The sequence below is a fragment of the Achroia grisella genome, unplaced genomic scaffold (genome assembly GCF_030625045.1).
Source record: "Achroia grisella isolate CSIRO2021 unplaced genomic scaffold, CSIRO_AGI_Agris_v1 utg327, whole genome shotgun sequence".
In the NCBI taxonomy this organism is placed as follows: domain Eukaryota; kingdom Metazoa; phylum Arthropoda; class Insecta; order Lepidoptera; family Pyralidae; genus Achroia; species Achroia grisella.
Window position 1 is genome coordinate 1579671 of NW_026712799.1, and position 20854 is coordinate 1600524.

General features: G+C 35.9%; 1 protein-coding gene across 1 annotated transcript; it reads right to left on the minus strand.

The window, feature by feature from the left end:
* Positions 1-1747: 1747 nt before the first annotated feature.
* On the minus strand, positions 1748-20321 carry LOC131843673 (uncharacterized). The gene is made up of 15 exons (XM_059192361.1): positions 20096-20321; positions 14062-14202; positions 12572-12713; positions 12098-12363; positions 11605-11688; positions 10875-11042; positions 10713-10787; positions 10517-10603; positions 5893-6050; positions 5740-5809; positions 5231-5274; positions 4803-4970; positions 4264-4434; positions 3551-3754; positions 1748-3119 (listed from the first exon to the last, which is right to left on the minus strand). The coding sequence occupies exons 1-15, from the start codon at positions 20157-20159 to the stop codon at positions 2874-2876; spliced, it is 2088 nt and encodes a 695-aa protein (XP_059048344.1). The 5' UTR covers positions 20160-20321; the 3' UTR covers positions 1748-2873.
* Between the last annotated feature and the right edge of the window lie 533 nt (positions 20322-20854).

The following is a 20854-nucleotide window of genomic DNA, read 5'->3' on the forward strand; positions in this document are numbered from 1 at the left end:
CTAACCTAGTAATCAAAAGTTATCATATACTATTACTTTAATTGACATGCCAATTTAAATTTCATACACATTAATTTAACTCTCGTTATATAATAGTTTTGAACTAATATATATAGTAATTTCAAATTCGATCTGAAAGTAGGCACTTCTAATGAGTCCAAAATATTGTAGCGTTATTAAAATGTCAATACATATATTCATGTTTTTTTATTTGCTGAATTACTTCTTGACATTAATATGTAAATAAAATGCCATCTCATTGTATATAATATCATAGAACATTTGAGAGATTGATGAAGAGTAATAAAAAACAAAAAGTTTATAATGTGTTTTATTTTATGAACCATATTTTCTTTAACTTAAATTTTACTAACAAAATAATAATAATGTATATATAATATAAGTTGTATATTTTTTCGTACCTACAGTATTGTACTGATGAGTATGAATATAGAATTGTCAAAGTTAAACTGTTTAAAAAAATTACATATTTTAACACAGTGTAGAAAAGTATATTACACTAATATGAAAAAACTAATGTAGTAGCTATAGATTTAGGATTAACATATTGGGTCAGCACAACGCTGCTACTAAAAACGTAATATATATATATAAATATATACAAACTAAAATAGAATATCTATTCTTCAGTAGATCTATTTCTTATTAAGTTATGGTTTTATCTTATACATATATATATATATTCAATATTTAAACTTAAATTGTTTTTCTAATTCTCTCTCTACTTTTTAAGGTAGGTATCTAAGGCTATGTATTATACCGAAAATAAAGAGATCTTAACCGCATAAAAAGACAATGACATGCTGCTATGTCCTTCTATTCATGCTTATATTAGTATAATAACGAACAATGGGAAGAAGTAGCTATGAACAATATTATGAACACAATATTCCATACCGAATATATCCAAAACAATTGTAATATTTATTAATAATAAAAAAGAGAGAATACAAAGTAAAAAAAAGTTAATATGTTTTTGGTATTAGGTGTATAAAATATACACATTACTGTCAATGAAAAGTGATGTGTAGTAATAGTCCGAGATCCCGCTGCAGAATCAGTGTACCCATCGAGTGTTTGCTGAAAACCAAATTTTTACACATATTTATCATTAGGAGAATTTATATCTACCAGGTTGCCTATCAAAATGTGGCCGCTAGTATTTTTAATTAAATTATTAATAATTCATAATCCGTAAGAAATTTCATTGACTTGTTTTTTCAGTAAAATGTCGTTCACTTTACGGCAACATCTATAAAGACTGTGAAAAATCATGGTTGCCGTTGCGCACCTGGCCGCACCTCTTCGCAGCCAGGTGTACACAGGTATGATTTTATTACATTTATACACCCACAACGTACATTCATAATTTATATATCAAATAAAAGCAAATTTTTTTCTGTTTAATAATTATGTGTAATAATTTGGTTTTCCGCAAACACTCGATGGGTACACTGATTCTGCAGCGGGATCTCGTACTATAAGCAGAAAGTAGATAGTTCCATGATTTACCAAATATTTCCTTATATTTCTATTCATCGCATATAACGTAAGTACATAATTTTGATCTATATTTATTGTGACAAATTAGTGTATTGATGCGCCATCAATACACTAATTTGTCTGTAGATGACTTTCAAGTATTAACAATTTTATATCTGAGAATATATAAACAACTAAATTAATAACTCTAAATCGTTTAATTGACAATTAAACATACTAGACTCAACTTTTTTACATATATAATTTTATAGACGGTCTGACAGCACTATCAGTCATAAATGGCGCTGCTTGATTTAATCTCCAAATATTCCTACAAATAACTTACCATTTCACTTTTGAGTGCATTGGGTGTATTTAGATTTGGGCAGTGTTTGAATTACTTGTAATATTTAAATTCATCTTTAAATATATACATGTATTTATATTCATTAAAATTTAATTAGTAATTACTATTTTTAATACCGCGGAGGTATTTTGTCAGATACGCCCATTATCTCATATGGCAGATGGTAGCCAGAGACATTGTTAACTATCAATGTCGTGGTGAAGGCAATAGTCAACATGCTTACATTTACCTCGGTATTTTTTTAACTTCAAAATACAATTTAATTGTTGTTTTCGTAGCTTTCATTTAGTAGTCTGAACTATTAGTTCAGGTAATAATTGTTCTTGTAAGAACAATTGTTTCAAGGCCGGCCTGTTGTAGGCTGGGAAATTATTTTAATTTTATACCTTGATTTGTTTAATTGCCAATAACATTTATTGGGTCGACACTGCCTACCATCGGAGTGTATTTATTTTGTATTTTAATTAAACCCTAACATGTATTCTGCCCGGCTCTGGGTGTATTCATTGTTCTCTGGACGTTAAAAGTTTACACTTAACAACACTATTTATGACTGGTATAGATACTTATTGATTGTCGAGTACTGCAGGCGCCTAAGTTTCACCCAATCTTAAAATCATAATTATCAAGGTTGTTAACAATTAGAGATCCGTGAGTTTCCTGTTATCTAATTAATAGAAAGGTAATTTAACGATATAGCAAACTATGATAATAAATTTAAACATGCTTATTTAATTAAAGCTTACCAATATAAAACATAATATATTTATCACAAGTTACCGATATTTAAATGCTAGATCATATCGTAATTTTAATTCTATATGGAACACATTTGTATATATTTACAGTCCTTCTCTGACGTACGTTTTGATTATGTCACTTACACACTCGAACAGGGCGTGACAACAGTATCCAAATGCACCATAGACGGTATATAAACAACTTGAAATCCCATGTCACTCTAAAGCAAGTCTGTAAGTGCATAAAATTCGTTTAACTCCGTTCACTCAGAATCGGATGCATCGCCGCCGCTGTCTGTGCTCCCGCACCTAGTGATTTCCACGTTGAAATCTAAATACCTATCTTGTTCGCGATGTCGGTTCTTGAACTTAAGGAAATTCAGTGCTTGGTCTAACGTGAGATGGAAGCAGTCCTGACGGCTCACATTCAGTGTGGAACTCTCTAGATCGCTGTGCGTCACCCTCGCGTATACTAGTTTTCTTGAATTGTATTGACCATTGATTGTAATCTGAAACAATAATAAATATTTTTTACTTAGGAGCGAGCTTAGAGTTGTATTATTGTGACGCAAAGATATGGCCTCATAGTTTCCAAATTAATTAAATGAAGCAATTATTTTTAAATGTATTTGGAATATCAAGTCTTTCGAGGAAAAACCCGTGAGTTGCAGTGGGATATATTTTTATTGGGTTAAACATTCTATGTAAATAAAATATAGAAATTTTATCAACAATCGTATGAATGTATTATTGTAAGTACAATTACGGATGTTAATAAACCTCGAGACTCGAATAAAACTATTCGTATTATAACTCATTTAACTATGTTAATAAAGCTCAGCATCTGTTTCTATACACTCTATATCTATTCACGCCCACTGATTCTTGGGCATTTTTATTTGTCGATGTTTCTGTTTATAATGTATATATGTGAACGTACTTCATATGTGAAGTTCTTTGCTTTACACTGCGGGCCGATGTAGGCGACGTAGATGATGACGCCCCACGAGCGCACGTCGACGTCGACTCGTAAGTGGAAGTATTCATGTAGCGCCATAATGAGCCAACTGTCGTGGTGCTCGAGATTCACTTTCATTGAGAACTCGTGTTTCCTCCCGATCTTCAGTATGTCGCGATGCTTGTTCTAAATGTAAAAATAGTAATTGTTTAGTAATTAAATGAAATGAAACTCATAAGTTATATATATATTAGAAATGACTCGCCGTGCGTGGCGGCGCACAGTGAGGTGCGGCGGTGCGGGGCGGTGCGGGGCGGGGCGGGGCGGGGAGCACTGTACCTGGAAGTGGTGCGCGAGCTCGCCGTGCGGCAGGGGCGCGCGGGCGGCGCACAGTGAGGCGGGGCGGGGCGGGGCGGGGAGCACTGTACCTGGAAGTGGTGCGCGAGCTCGCCGTGCGGCAGGGGCGCGCGGGCGGCGCACAGTGAGGCGGGGCGGGGCGGGGCGGGGAGCACTGTACCTGGAAGTGGTGCGCGAGCTCGCCGTGCGGCAGGGGCGCGCGGGCGGCGCACAGTGAGGCGGGGCGGGGCGGGGCGGGGAGCACTGTACCTGGAAGTGGTGCGCGAGCTCGCCGTGCGGCAGGGGCGCGCGGGCGGCGCACAGTGAGGCGGGGCGGGGCGGGGCGGGGAGCACTGTACCTGGAAGTGGTGCGCGAGCTCGCCGTGCGGCAGGGGCGCGCGGGCGGCGCACAGTGAGGCAGGGCAGGCGTACTTGCGCGCGGGGCAGCTGGCCTCGTGGCGCGCGCGTCGCCGGATTCGAACCTCGCGGCCGCAGCCGTGGCGACAAGGGTAACGTAACAAGTCCGCCACCTGACCACACCATTATACTTTTTACCTTTTCACATAATTGACAAAACTAAAACACATTGCTTGAGCTATAAAAACGGCTTTTGTACATCAGAATCTCTGTTCAGTATAATCTTTGTATAGCATGTTAGGTGCAATAAAGAGTTAATAAATACCTAAATAGAATACCGATCGACGAAAAAACTTTATAACTTTACACCACAATTATTGTTCGGTTACTGTTAGTACAGTTCTAATAATCTACACATTATCAGTAGCTTTCCACTAGTTATCGTATGGACAATTTTATAGCAAAGTATCATGTAAGTATGATTAACCAATGACGAAACCCCATAAATTATATTTTATTTCATGGCATGTGTGATACTCACCCCTTCCATTGCTCTATTCCTCACTGATGAGAAGGTTGTTCTGCAAACTGGGCAGAATGTGAGTCGTTCCCGGCAGCGGGTACAAATAAGATGACCACGCCGGCATTGTGCGATGGGCGCCTCCATCCAATCCATACACACTGGGCACTCTAACAGACGCAGCAGTCTCTGTAAATATAATCATACCTATCATCAGTTAACCGCTACCTACCTATTCACACCACTCACTTCCTATGGCATTTTCTGTGGAGAAAATCAAATCGTGCTTCTACCTGCAATCAACAATATAGGAAGCGCCAGTGAAGAATTATGATTAGGTGAGTTAGTGCAATATGCAGTAATTCACCGGGATTTAACCAGGACGATTTTCAGAGTAACCACGTAGGAATAAACTTGACAATAATGGACCATAAATAAATTATACTTACTTGATTAAATTCGGTGACTGTATGTGGTTCACTATCATGAAGACCTGTAACATTAAATACAGGAATTTATTTATTTATTCATACGAAACAAATTGTGTAGGATAACATAGATATAGAGTAAATATTTGTCTGCAACATAATAGAAACTCAAAAAGGTGTTCCTTACACATCAGGTCACATTAAACGGAGCGCGTAATTTAATTTAATTTTTTTTGAGAACAACTCAAAAAAATTTTTAATAAATTAGTTTCAGTAGCAGTATGATTTTTTCCGCCTAGCAAAGTCTATAATCAATCATGTAATTTTTATCACTGACCATTCCTCTAGAACATGACCGATCGGATTTTTTAGTGGTTTATGGTGGAGGCCCCAAGATCGACCTTCGATGAAATTTTGGTGTCGATCGGTTAAGCCGTTTCGGAGTAGAGAGTATTTCGTAACCAAGAGTGCAAATCTGATCTCGAAGACCGCTCCGAGCTTCGCGCTTCACTTCATTAATAAAAATATACCTTCTCGTTTCCGTTTGGGCCCGCGTGATGTTTGTGATCCTGCAGTCGAATCCTCACCAGTATTTGCAACCTGTTGAAATGAAATTAATGTCAGTGTTGACGATGGAGGTCATCGATATTTCTATTTCTTGATCCGATTGGATTATGTCGTACCGGTACAAGAGACATGTGTTGCTGAGTGGAGCTATCGGTCCCCGGTCCGCCTTCCGGCGCAACCTCCCGCGATGTCGCCGTGCCGTCTTCCATCGTCACCACCTCTTCTAGCACAGCGCCGCATACGGTACCACTAGGCTCCTCCACAGTCACATCTACTGGTGATTTTGTTTACATCAGTTACAACTCACCACACTTGACTAGGATATATAAAAATATGAGATAAAACATTGAATATTCGCATTTTGTTAGCCCAGTTCAGAGCGCAAATCAGAGCTTTGAAAGATTTATAGGGGTCTAGTTTCATTACTTTTATAGGGGTCTAGTTTCATAACATTGAATAAGGAATACAACGTTTATATTTAAAGAATCGCTACAACACGAACATAAATTCTGCAAATTGGATCGACGGCCAAAGAATTATCATCTGCCAGTGACTATCGGGACAGTGCTACGTATGGTGCCGGGTAATCAATGTGAGGCAGTAGAGGACGGCCTCTCCAATGTGGAAGACATTGGGGAGGCCGTACTCTACTGCCTCGGAGACAAAAATTACAATGGATAAAAGTAGTATTTTCTTCCAAATATATTCTTGTAGTGCTTAACAGGGTACCAACTACGGTTCATTCCCGGGAATTCTGGGGAAATTCATGGGTTTTGTTCCCGGTAAATCAAGCTCGAGAAAAGTCGAGAGCTCGAGAAATCATGTAGGTACCTATATAGAAATTAAATTGCCCTTTGTTTTGTTGCGTGGCGGTGCAATAATTTAAGATATTAACGTTTTTGTTTTCTTTCATGTTATTTTTTTTATTTTGTAGAAACTATTTTTGTTTACATTGTTTTTTTTTTATCTAAATAAGCAGCCAAAAATGGTGCTGTCATTATAAATATAAGTCTGAATAATTAGGTCCTAAAAAATTAAAATTGGCGTTTTGTAAGGGTAAAGTAATAACCTGAAGTATTTTTTGTTTTTTCAAAATAAATAATATATAAAATATATTTATTTAATCAAAGTATGTAGCTAGATTTTCCATCATGGTTTCTCAATTCCTGACAATACACATTTGCCGTAATCGTCTGGCCAGATTTAAGAAAGCCGAAGTGAACAACACCGGAAATAGTCCACCAAACGTTCACAAGTAACATTTTTTGAGCCAATTTTCGCTTGGGGCAGGATTTGGTTGGTTCGCCAGGGTTTAGCCATTGCAATGAGCGTTTCCGATTATCGTACAAGATCCACTTCCACCACAGGAAATGATTTGATTTAAAATCCCTTCATTATTATGCCGGTTGATTAATGTAACGCAGCAGGCTACGCGCGTTTGTCGATTTACTCCATTGAATTCATGAGGGACCCACTTTTCAAGCTTTTTCACCTTCCCAATTTGCTAAAGGATTAAAACAGTTTTGTCACTAACACCGCAGCCTGCAGCTAACTCGGACGGGTTTGCGATGGATCCGCTTCCACAATAGCCTTCAATTCTTCATTATCAACCTTGGATTCCGGCCGCCCACGGAGATTGCTTTGTAGGTCGAAATTTCCAGAACGAAAACGTTGGAAACAAAAATGCACGTGTTTTCTTTTGCGAGACCACTGCCATACACATCATTAATACTTCGAGCCGTTAAGCACCATGTAGCACAGCACACCGGGTTCCACAGCGGAACTCGTACTCGTAAATAACGCGATATTTTAAGTTTTTTCATTTTGTATGCTGTGAGTGACCCAAAGTGAATAGCTGTATAAATTTGGAAATGGAATTCCTAACCAAAGAGGAGATATTTGAGATCAAAGTGACCAGTACGACAAAACGCCAATTTCTTATGTAAGGATCAAATATTAATTCTCTATTTAAAAAAAAAAATTTAGACATAATATTATTATATTATTGTTTTATATTAATGTTTTTAAATATACTAAATAAAAGTTTAATTTGATACTTTTATTTGACAGGAAAACCACTGAATTTTTTGACGTTATTGGAACCAAATAATATGAGAAAACGTACGTAAATGTAAATTTCTCGACAACCCGAGAAATTGACCTCAAGAATTCTCGAGACCCGAGAAATTAAAAAGCTCGAGAAATCATGAACCCTAGTACCAACTGACTACCGACAGTCATAGGCGAGAATAAGTCTTAATATGGATCAAGAACAGAAGCACGAAATAAACGTGATATCTATACAGTCAACATTGCTAATATTTTGGAGGGAGTTTCTACGAGCTTGATTCATCCAGTTGGAAGTCATTGCTGAACCATTGGCAGCCGATGGCCAAATATGATTATTTATTACAGCGACGCCAATCTAAAGGTCTACTACTTGACAGTCCTTTTGTATCATCCACCAGAGACGGCAAAAAAAAAGACGATATTGTAAAATCGGCAATCCGCTGTTTATAGCAAATCTGATGGCCGCAATTTTTAGCAACTTATAGGCAGCTATTAACATGGGAATAATGCCTACCCGACTGATTACACAAAAAAAAAGAAGGATATTGACATCGGCAGGAATCTGTGAAGTATTGAAATTAGAATGGCTGAACCATATGACAATCAAAGTTACCGTGGTCCTATTCAAAACACGGATCATCTTTAAATACATATTTGCAGCTATAGCCCACAAACTGATTGCATATACAGGACCACTCACATCAGTTTCCATGAATAGCCAACTGTCAGCATCAATTTCTATAACAACAATACTACATGTCGATATTTTTGTCCTGTAGGTCAAAAACTTACACAAGAGGAACCTGAACTTGAGGAGACACCAATACTATCTCCACCCCGATAGCTCACGCTCGCAGTCTCGCCATCATTTCACACATTCTGTAAAGAAAACATATGAGAATTCAAATACCACTACCGATTTGGCGACAAAGCAAAGCGATATGAATCATCGGTGTCTTCAGCATGAATAACTGATTATGTGTATGCGATTATAATGCTCGAGAACGTTTTATCGTGTACACAGAAACTGCAACAAGTCAAAGAAAACATGATCAAGCAAATAATACTCCAATGAACACTTATGCAGAAAAATCTCTGAAACCACACTTGGGACTCAGACGCTATTGTCAATGGTACCCTACATCATTATCGCTGATATTAAGATGTCGATATAAGATGCTCATCGACAAAACTACCGACCTGTCCGTCCGTACAATTCAGTTCTCTGTCATCGCTTTACATTTTCAGGAACTGTCAAGTTTGTCGAGATATTATAAAGCAGTATCCAGATGTATTACTGCAACAACCAGTACAACAACATGTACAACAAAAACAAAACACAACGTCGTACATCACATTAAGACCATCAGCTCTCTGCTTTAACCCTTCCTCTGGCTCTTGTCCCTGATAAATATAAAATGGTAAAAGAAAAATTTCAATGCGAAATGGGCATCTGCAAATTTTCTATAAGTCTCCGGGCCAGCACACTGCACGTCATGACGGAGTAAGATGGCGGATTACGCGTTTGTGGTGACAACTGATCGTTGTCAACAACAATACTGTAATGTGTGAGAAAAGACATATCACAGTGCTGCCTGTTAATATCACTGAGGCTTCATTAATTATTTAGTTATAATGAAGCCTATAATGCAAATACTTACTTAACGTTGCGCAATCGCTATGCATTACCGCGAGTTTTAGAATTTAGCGTGAAAATGGAGATGAAGAAAAGAAAGCCGTTATAATCTAATTTGGTCTCTTTTCATCATGCCGTTCGGATGAATGCATGTCAAATATTCCAGCATGTTGTGCCATGCTGTTTCATGCAGCATCGAGAGTTGAAGTTTGTTTCTGCTTCATCTACGATATTCTACTATCATCAGAAAATTTTGACAACTTATTCACAAATTACTTGCAAAACTAGACAAATATGGAACAATATAAAATATTGATAAATGTGAGTTTAACAAAGAAAATATCCATTTCTTTGGTTAGTAAGTCCAAGAAAGAAACAAAAGCTACAGAAGCAAGCAAATGAAGCTATACATATCAAGCAATTGAACTAGTTTAACCAGTAACCGATATATATCCGATGCCTCCGATCACAGGCTCGACACGATACTACAACAAAGACACACAGATTACTTTTTCACTGACAGTTTTTACAAAAAACTATTAGAGCCACAGTTTGCCCCTATACTATCTATGATAGAGAGCTCCTGGCAATGTACGTAACCTTCTTCGCAATGAATAGAAGCCTGTGAAGTAACAATTGACATCAACCACAAATCTCTAACGCACGAACTCAGTGTACCTAGATGCCTAACCCGAGATTTAAAGATTTTTAAATAATGCAACACGGTTGTTTCCCGCTTAAAATGAGTTAACATACCACACATGTGGCGCTACGAATACACTCAATTATAGCCGTATTTTAAGCAAGTGAAGTAGATATACTAGGTATTCAGACAAACAGATTTTTCAGCTGGAAAATCTAATAACTAATTATAGAATGCGCCGATGTTGCTCACTTTGGTATAATTGCAAATAAACAGAGAAAGCTAAATAAAAACTTTTAAAAATAAGGAATTATTATTTTCCACAAACAGTCATGACAGCATACAAATAAAAATGGGAAAATAATATTATTAATATTTGTAATATTATTACCATCCATTTCTTCCAATTGTGGCCTGCCGCTAACACTTGAGACTTCGGCCACCAACTGCACCCCACTTGTAGATGGCATTCCACCATCTAAAGGGATTAACAGTAGTTCCACTCACTTTCATTATTAATTTTCAATACACTATAGGCGCACGTAAAAGTTGGAATAAAGAGAAAGTATGAAAAGAGATGTCTTTACCTTCAATTTCCGATCTATCTGCAGCCACATTTTCAGATCTTTGCTGCCTTTCACAAAAGTTCAACGGCATTTCATCTATAACATAATATCAATCTATTAATACATGTAAGATGTGTTTAAAATACGAAATATTTCGCTGACAATGATAAGGCGAATGCTTACCGTTAGCACCATGACGCATCCTGCAGCGCCTGTCTGCGGTCAACTCTTCCCCTTGCCCTTCCCCTGTTCCAGTTCCGTCGCTATTGGGTCTCATGCGTGAATTATCATTTTGTTGTCTGGTTAAATGCGAATATCCTTGCAATACTCCACTGTTGCTGCCACTTGGTACTATAGACGGACATTTAAATAATCTTTCATAATATACTACATTGAAATTTTTCTTGTAAAATTTGACAACTTACAATAAATTATACAATATAGAAAATAAAACGTTTATGGATTTTTTAAAGAGATATTAGTTTTACGTAAATGTTGAATTCAACAATTCATAAGTATATAATATTTTTGCAAAAGTTATCCTGCTTATATTTTATTGTATCAAACAAAGTCGCTGCGTGTTTGTTCCTCTACTGTATCTAACCATACAACTGATATTAATACAGACTTATTTCATTTGAAGGATTTATTGTAACACATACGCTAGTCAATTTATATAACACTAGCTACTCGGCCCCGTTTCGACCGGGTGTACATGTATTATATATAAACCTTCCTTTAGAATCACTCTATCTATTAAAAAACCGCTTCAAAATCCGTTGCGTAGTTTTAAAGATGTATGCTTAATACATACGGACAGACAGCGACAGCGACTTTGTTTTACACTATATAATAATAATGAAGATTACAGTTTACAAGTTAATTATATAAAACCACAAAATACAATGCATACCATATCTCGATGAGGTTTGACTCGGATGAAATCTTTTCGAAATGCCACCGTTAAATAGTGGATTCCTTGATGGTGCACCTACGCCTATAGAAATTAACACAGAATTTATAATATATTATTAAAAATTAGTCAATATAACTTAAGAAAACTAATATTTATTTTTCACTTAGAAAATAAAGATAATTTAATAATTATTTCCACAAGTATTACTGCATAGTTGACATAAAATCGAGAAGTACAGCCTGTTTAATAAAAAATTGTGAATACAATCAATTTAGTTTAGTACAAGCAAATGTGTTAGAGTAACAATGATGTAAAAATTTATGCATTTCATGTACAAACCCATTGAAATCTAATTTATTTAACTGTTGCAAAAATTCAAAAGGTAGTCCAAATAAAAATTGTTCTCAATGTGCACTCTAATCAAAGCACAAATCCCAATTTACAAATTCAATTTTAAAATACGTAATGGAGTATATTCAATGTTACACACCCCGCGTTACAGGGCAAGTGACTCTGTTATTTGTCCTAGCAGCATGAATGGCGTTCAATTTCTTTGTGAAACGTTTGAAAGCGAGCACGCGATCTATATCCGCAGACGAGATACGATCAAGCCGGCCAGCTACACCTTGAGTGGTATGCTGTCCGGACACGCCGGGTCCACCCGATCCGCTAGCACCACCGGTGGCCCCACCCGAACTGCTAGAGCCGCCGCTCGACATCCGAGATAGTGACAACGGCATATCATACAGTCTGGAACTGATTTCATTAATCTTAGGTCATAATTATATTACCATGTCAATATTGATAAATTAGAAAATAATAAATATGCATATGTTTTTTATTATAAAATAATAATAGTTTATTATTTTATATAGATTTATTTAGAAGATATCTCATGTATTTTATGATATATATAGTAGTAGTATAGCAATACATAAATTTACATTAAAGTATTAATTCTTACCGAGAAATAGACACCTTGGTTGGATTATTCAAAAGAGACCAAAACATATGTCGGTCTTTCATAGCTTGGGCTTTTCTTAATGTGGACTGAGTAACTCTTATTGGAGAATCTGATGGAGACGAAGATAGTTGTGGTAGGTCACCTAAGAAAATTAAAATAAACAATAAATATTAGTATGTAATGTAAGTAAAACATAATGGTAATTCTATGATATTAGAAATACTATATTCAACACACTTATATATGTTTTCATATTTTTTATGTAATTATACATTTGACCTTATATTGCTACTTAGCTGTTTGCTGTAGTTCCTTGGTAGTGAGTTAATAAACAAAGCTCAAGTTACTTCTCAAAATTTTGGGTTCAAATTTGGATACTGAGTGAGGTGTGAATGGTTATAAATTTGCCAAAACTGTGCTTCTGTTTTCTTTTGCACATATCAATGCTTTAGAAAGCAAATGTTATAAATGGCGAAATGAGTGTGTAGCATGCACAAGTTGTTCAAGTGAAATATTTAGGGATAACTGCTATCAAACACTGATGAACAGTGATATCAGAAAATGTGAGACCCCTCCTAGGAGAATAGGAAGTCATTGTTTTTTATACAAACTTTGTGACTCATCTGTTGTGTTATACAATTCCAGTCGACAATCCCCCATCTTTGCTTAATTAAGGTCTGCATGGCCACCAAAGAGTTTTCATTCATTAATTAAGATTTACTACAATTTGTTTGAACAAAGAGACAAAATTACCCTAACAAAAATCAAGGAAAAAAAAAATTTTAAACTGTTAAATCTATGTAGTGGAGGTGGACAGGCCACATGGAAAAAATACCAAATGGACAAAAGACATTAAAGAGGATACATAAGAAGTAGAGGTAGATAGATTAAAAGATGGGAAGATGACATTAGGAAGGTAGCAGGAAAAAGTTGGACTCAGCAAAAAGGTTTTTTTTTTTTGTGGATGATAAAGAAATGGTGCACCCGCCTGCACTAACAATTTACGAAGGTTTTTTTTTTAGAAGATGATAATGGAATGGTGCACCCGCCTGCGCTAACGGTTTACGCTGCGGGGGCACCAGTGGATGATAAGATAAGTATGAAGTCAGGTCAGTTAGCTCATCGTGACAAATTTACTGAAAATTTATCACGATGGAAACCACGTGGAGGTTGACCTGACATGGTACATAGCTAGCAATGGGATCATTAGTCCACATTACTAACAATCCCCTTCCCCCCTCCAACCGAGGTTGCAGAACAAGAGACTGAATGCTATGGAAAAATTTGGAAGAGGCCTGTGTCACATCATGTTGGACTATTGACATTCAGATGGGAAAAAAAAAGAGACAATGAATTAATAAATATAAACTAACGAACACAATTACTACCTAAACACATGTAATAATTTGTAAAGTTAACAGTATATAAAGGCTTTCATTAGTATTATTATTACTATTTAATTGTGGTTGCACACCACTCAACATGCTTACATCTGGTTCCACTAGTTCCGGGCTGATCACCAATACTTCTTTGTGGTGAATCAGACAAGTTGCCAGATTGCCTGCGCATCAAATTTAATGGATGTATCTCTGCACCTTGAGGGCTGTTGTTATCAGTTTCTTCATCATCATCTAAATATACACACATACAAGACAGATTATATTTTTTGTCTATTTATTTATTAGTGATGTTTAATATTAAAAAAAAAAAAAATATTTTTAATTACTTTAATACACCGTGGACTTTCTCAACTACTAATATCCCTTATTTCTCCTTTCATGGAAGTTTGTTAGTGTGGATGGATGGATGGAAGTTTCTAACTCTTTCCCTCAAAATCTATGGAATGGATTTTAATGATACTTTATAATAATATAGCTCATACATCAGAATAACACAGGCTATAAATTTCATGTGTTGGAAACCAACAGCAGGCACAACTAGTGTAATTATAAAAAAAACTCTCTTTCAACAGCCTTATTAATCTATAAATCCACATAGCTCAAGACACAACCATAAGTCCACAAATACAAATGCTGTCAGCATTTATTGTTATTATTGATTGTTAGTAATAAATTAGTTAATAAATATATTATTCTGTTTCACTAGTATAATATTTATTGAATGAAAAACACTTTATTGTTCCTCTCACAGAAAGAGTAATTACATAAATTAATATGTACATTAAATAAGAAAATAATAACAAAATAATTATAATATAGAGGTAACAATGGGCGGCCTTATCGCTAAATAGCGATTTCTTCCAGGCAACCTTAGGATGGAGAGGAGTGATTAGACTGTGTCTGGTCGAGGTATAACAATTCGTTGTTGGATGTACAATTTACATATCATATACACATACATATAACTACATAATAATCATTATATATAAAATATACATACACACATATATATACATACATATATACATACAAATAAATTAAATAATATCTATACAATAGCGACGTTACTATGCAGATAAGTTTCGTGAATAATATTTTTTAATGCTCGATTTAAAAGCAGGCAGTGATGTCAATTTACGTATGGGAAGTGGCAGATCGTTCCATAGTCGGACAGCAAGTACCGTGAAGGACATGTCGTAAAAAGCAGTATGATGTACTGGTGTCTTTAACTGGAGATTCTCCGATGACCTAAGATTGGCGTTATTAGAGCTATGAAGGAAAACAAACCGCTCCTTCAGATAGTTAGGAGTTGAAGGGTTATAAAGGATATTATGGAGAAGGGAAAGAATGTGAGTATTCCGGCGAAAGCGAATAGGAAGCCACTTGAGTTTAGTGCGAAACTCGGAAACATGATCAAATTTTCGAAGACCGAAAATAAATCTTATAAGAGTATTTTGAAGTCGCTCAAGCTTATTAAGTTGGTCTTCTGTAAGATTAGAGTAACATGTATCGGCGTAATCAAGTATGGGATGAAGAAGAGATTGAGATAGCGTAATTTTGGTAGCAATGGGCAGGAAATTGCGCAACCTCCGTAATGACCCCAACGCTGCAAATATTTTCCTGCTAACTGCTTGAATTTGCGGTCTCCAATTAAAAAAGCTGTCAATATGAATGCCCAGGTTTTTGACAGAAGTACTAAAGGGAATTACTTCGTCATTCACTTTAATTTCAGCGATAGTCGACCAGTCGATCCTGTTAATTAGCCTGGAGCTGCCTACTATAATGACTTGAGTTTTTGTAGGATTAATTGTTAATCCAAAAGCTTTACTCCAGTTTGTAATGTATGTCAAATCACTATTAACTACGGAAATAGCGTCATTGAAGTTTTCTAGTGGAGCCTGATAATAAATTTGTAAGTCGTCTGCATATAGATGGTAGGAAGAAGTTAGTAAGTTAGAAATTGAGTTTATAAAAACTGTGAAAAGTAAGGGAGATAAAACGCCACCTTGTGGAACACCGGCAAACGTATCACACCATGATGAAAATGTATCATCAATGCGGATTTGCTGCCGACGCCCAGATAAATAATTGTGAAACCATTCAACTACAGGTGGAGATATGTTAAGAGAGCGTAGCAATTCCTCGAGGATATCAAAATCTACGGTATTAAAGGCGTTACTAAAGTCAAGGAGTGTAAGGATAGTTAACTGACTTTTTTCCATACCTAGTCTGATATCGTCAGTGATTTTAACGAGAGCAGTTGTTGTACTGTGACCAGGTCGGAAACCAGACTGAAGAGGATTTATTAGGTTGTTTTTGTTAAGGAACGAGGTGAATTGGTTGTGAATCAAACGTTCAAGGACTTTGGAAAGGAAAGGTAGAATACAGATAGGACGGAAATCAGAATGAGATGCGGGATTGGCCTTTTTTGGAAGAGGGATTATTTGCGCTTCTTTCCAGATTTTAGGATAAACACTAGTTATTACGGAGTGATTAAGGATGTGGCAAATAATTGATAGGATCTGATCGAGGATAGGAAGAATCATATTGCGACTGATACAGTCAACACCAACAGCGCTAGAGGAAATTGCCATAATGCTTTTCTTAACATCACACTCTGTGAATTGATTAAAAACGAAAGGAGAATAGTTTGGAGTCGGAAGTGATGAAAGATAAGAAATTGTACTAGTTTTGTCATCTATATCCATAATAATGGACGACGAGGAAAAATGCTGATTGAGAGAATTTATGTCTAAGTTTCGATGCAAATTTTTGTGACGGATCTTGCCGACTCCAAGTGATCTAAGGAATTTCCATGCTTTAGCAGGTTCCTGATCAGAAATTGAGTTATGAATATAGCGACGTTGTGCATCCCTACACATTCTATTGCAGCGATTTCTGGCTTCATAGTACTTCATTTTGTTATCGTTAGTTGGACGACGTTTAAATTTGGCCTTGGTTGTAACTTTTTTGTGCATAAGTGCCCTAATTTCATCTGTGAGCCATGGAGCAGGAGTATGCTTTATTTTAATGGCTCTTAAAGGTGCATGTACATCATACAACTTAGTCACTATAATGTTGAATTGCATTACTTTGTCGTCAATAGAATCAGCTGCCATAACAGGTGACCAGTCCGTCTCCACGGCGTCACTACGCAATCCCTCAATGTCCATACCACCAAAATTACGCTGAAAAATAATTTTGGGTTTATCTTTAGGAGGTCGGATTTTGTAAGACAAATAAATAAGATCATGGTAAGAGAAAGCATCAGCATCACATTGACCATGTTTTTCCACATGTTCCAAGGAGGAGACGAATATTAAATCAAGAAGAGATGGAGCGGAGTTGGGGAAATGGTGAGTAGCTGTAAGAGGTAGAATATACATGTTACAAGCTTGCACTGTAGATTGTAATGTAGTAGACCGATTATCTCTTTTAAGCAGACATGTATTAAAATCGCCCATTATAATTGTATGACGGAAATTTAGTGTGAAGTCTTCAAGCAACTTTTCCAAGGAGGAAAAATAGTTGATGTGCATGGAAGGGCAATAGTAGACTCCAAGAAGTATTTTTGAATGGGATAGCAGGACTTCAACAAACAAGTGTTCACCAGCATCTGGTGGCGGTGGCTGTGCAGACATGCTAATTATAGAAAATGGAAGGTGAGAACGTAAATATATGGCAACACCACCACCACCGCCGCTGGTTCTATCATTGCGAATAAGTTGAAATCCTGGAAGACAATAAGATGAGGAGAGGAGACAAGGTTTCAGCCAAGATTCGGAAACTAGTATAGCATGTACATTATGCTGGTCGAGGGACGCCAATAAATCTGAATAATGTGCCGGAATACTTTGGGCGTTAATGTGAATAACGTTAAAATTCTTAGGAACATCTGAAAAACAACCAGTCAAGACATCAGACAAACAAGGAAAACTAAACATGCTACTGTTACTGCTTAAATTATGCGATGATATGGAGAAAAAATCGTCTTCATCACCGTCACTATCAATATTATTTAGCATTGTATATGTATAAATTAATGTTTAAATATATAATAAAAAAAAAATATATATATATATATCACACCTAAATATATATATATAAATATACTTCAAAAAAATAATAAAAAAAAAATATAAATAAATATGTATTCTAGAAAGTACTATCATTACATGGGCACTCCACCCGCCAGTTGTAAGAACAAAACGCTAAATTAATATGACAATATATCACATATAATTGAATATAACCATAATTTACTATAACATAAGTGCAAAGAGCTGGTATCCAAAAACAGAATAAATAAAAACTTCACCTACACTTGCAAGATTGACTTATTACACTGTGGTTAAGATTGACATTTAACAATGACAATCGGTTTAAAAATTGACAACTACACTATGCTGTGAGCTGCCATCAGGGTGAATTGACAATATTAAATCTGAGACCAAAGATAATGTATAAAAAAAAAAAAAAAGTGATACAAAAGTGGGTAGAACAAGTGAGTTATGTTGGCAATAGATTAGAGAGAAATATATACAATATAGTTGTTGGATCTAAGATTGTTGAATGAAATTGAAGTGTAGCTAAAATTTAGACAAAGCGAAAATAGTAAACAAGATACATCATTAAACCTATTTTTTAACATTGGCGCGCCTCGTTTTGGATGCAGCAACGTTATCTTTCACCTGTGGGGCTATCTTTTGCTGTTCTGGGACCGGCCGCGGCGGCGCGACCTTTTCTAACTCGGCCAAGCTGCTAACGCGATGTTTAGATCCATCAGGGCACAAAATGTGGATGAAGCCATCTCGTGACCAGCACTTCTTGACTCCAAATCGTTGCCTGGCCATCATGAAGGTGTCATGACGAAGTTTCGTTAAAAACTCCGACACAGTAATGCTTGATCCCTTCAAGTTCGTTTTGGCAAACCATATTTTATCACGAATGCCAGTATCACACATCTTAACCAAAATAGGGCGAGATTTCGCTGAATTTAGTCGTCCCATCCTGTGGCATCGGCTAATGTTGGCAGCTGTGAAATCAATCACTTTCAGCTGGTCGACAACTACACCTTCAACGACTGAGGCTGTGTCTTCTTGCCTGGCCTCTGGAACTCCATGTATGAGCAAAATCCTCTTGCGGCTGCGCATTTCCTGTCGGTCTACCTCGAGCACAAGCAAGTCCACCTGGTGTTGTAGTGCAGCAAGACTCTTAAGGGTGAATTCCTTGAAAGTCGCAAAATCCTCGGCTATAGCAGTCGTGTCGGAATTTGAGGATGAAGCCTTTTGGAGACGTTTTTCAAATTCTTCCATCCTCTGTGCAAACTCTGCTCTGGTGTCTTGTAAGCTCAGTTTTTGATTATACATCGTGGATTTACGTGAACCAGTGAGAAATATGTGATAGTGAAAGTTGGCAGGTGAAGTGTACTCTTACTAGATTATTTTGCACATAAAATTAAAAGTTTTAAAATAGTACTACTATTTTTAATTATAATTTTAAGTTGGAGCACTTTTGAATGTATGTCACCGTTACAATCTCACCAGAAAAAAAAAAAAATATTTATGTTTCACTATTAATATATATACCATATCATATTATTTAAATACTACAATATTTAGATTACACAGATCTGACAAAAACATATTTACTTGAATACAGATAACTACAAAACATAAGAATTAAGATTTTAATAAAATCTCAGTATAATTGTTAACTTTGAAATTTACAATTAATAAAACATTTAAACATTATATAAAATATACAAAAGCTTTTACTTTTCTTATTTATTTATTTAGGCAGTACAGTGGTACCTCGATATACGAGTATTTTGTGATAAGTACCCTAGCAAGAGATTTTTTGCTTTGAGATGAGATCATACGATAACATATGTAATAAATTTATTATTAAACTTATTACCCACATACCTTAACCCTAATTATATTCATTACCTTCAATAAAATTACACAACGAAAACTACTGACAGTTGCAGTACAGAATAAATCATGAAATCTTTGTTTTATTCTGTATATAGCGTAAGACGTTGTTATTAAGTAATATATATGTGACTAATTACATGATAAATAAAGTAATAGTCATAATTAAAACAGAATAGAATGCATACCCGAACTCCATGGATATTCACTTATTATAAGCGAATTCTTTATTTTCTCTTTTCTGCTATCCATGATTTAGAGAAACAAAACTAGGTATATGGAGACACATTAAACTTTATATGAGTTAAACAACTATAGATATCATTCCGAAAAATAATACTAAATAATAAAGTAAACTAAGACGTAGAATACAGACAATTGGTGAAATACAATAATGGAATGAAGTAGAATGAAAGAAGGAAGTCAAGGAAGACAGGATTTGACAGGAATGAATGATTGATTTTAGAGGCGAGGCAGATCTATAGTCATGTTATGGTCAAGAATGAGAAATGTCAAAGTCAGTTGTGCATGCAATGCATTTGAATGAATGAATAAAGTGGGTTAAACCCCACGATCAATGAATATACTACTCAAGAGCAAGATGGTGTAGGTCATGTAGGTTGAGTTTTGCCACTAGTAATAAACAACCATTAGTCTTAAACATAATAGTTCGCGACTAGATCTTTCAATTTAGTTCTTAGAACCACAAATATGGTAATATTATATATCTGGATAACTAGTCCGTTCGTATTCAATTCTAGTTAAAAAAGTATTTTTGGATGACAATGATATTCAGCACGAACCTGCACTATCGGTATACACTGGCAGGATGACAGTGGAAGATTATAGGATGAGCATGTCAGTGGTTATTATCAAGTCAGTTAGTTCATCGTGAGGAATTCACTATGCTGATCTTTAGTTGTTAGCACATGAAAATTCTTTTTTTT

What these genes read in the sequence shown, in the direction of transcription:
- LOC131843673 (XM_059192361.1), bottom strand. Translation starts at nt 20,159, where the DNA reads ATGGATAGCAGAAAAGAGAAAATAAAGAATTCGCTTATAATAAGTGAA. An exon ending in AGATAGATCGGAAATTGAAG is followed by an intron (nt 10,604 to 10,712) that starts GTAAAGACATCT and finishes TAATCCCTTTAG; the next exon opens with ATGGTGGAATGCCATCTACA. An exon ending in GCCCAAACGGAAACGAGAAG is followed by an intron (nt 5,275 to 5,739) that starts GTATATTTTTAT and finishes TTAATGTTACAG; the next exon opens with GTCTTCATGATAGTGAACCA.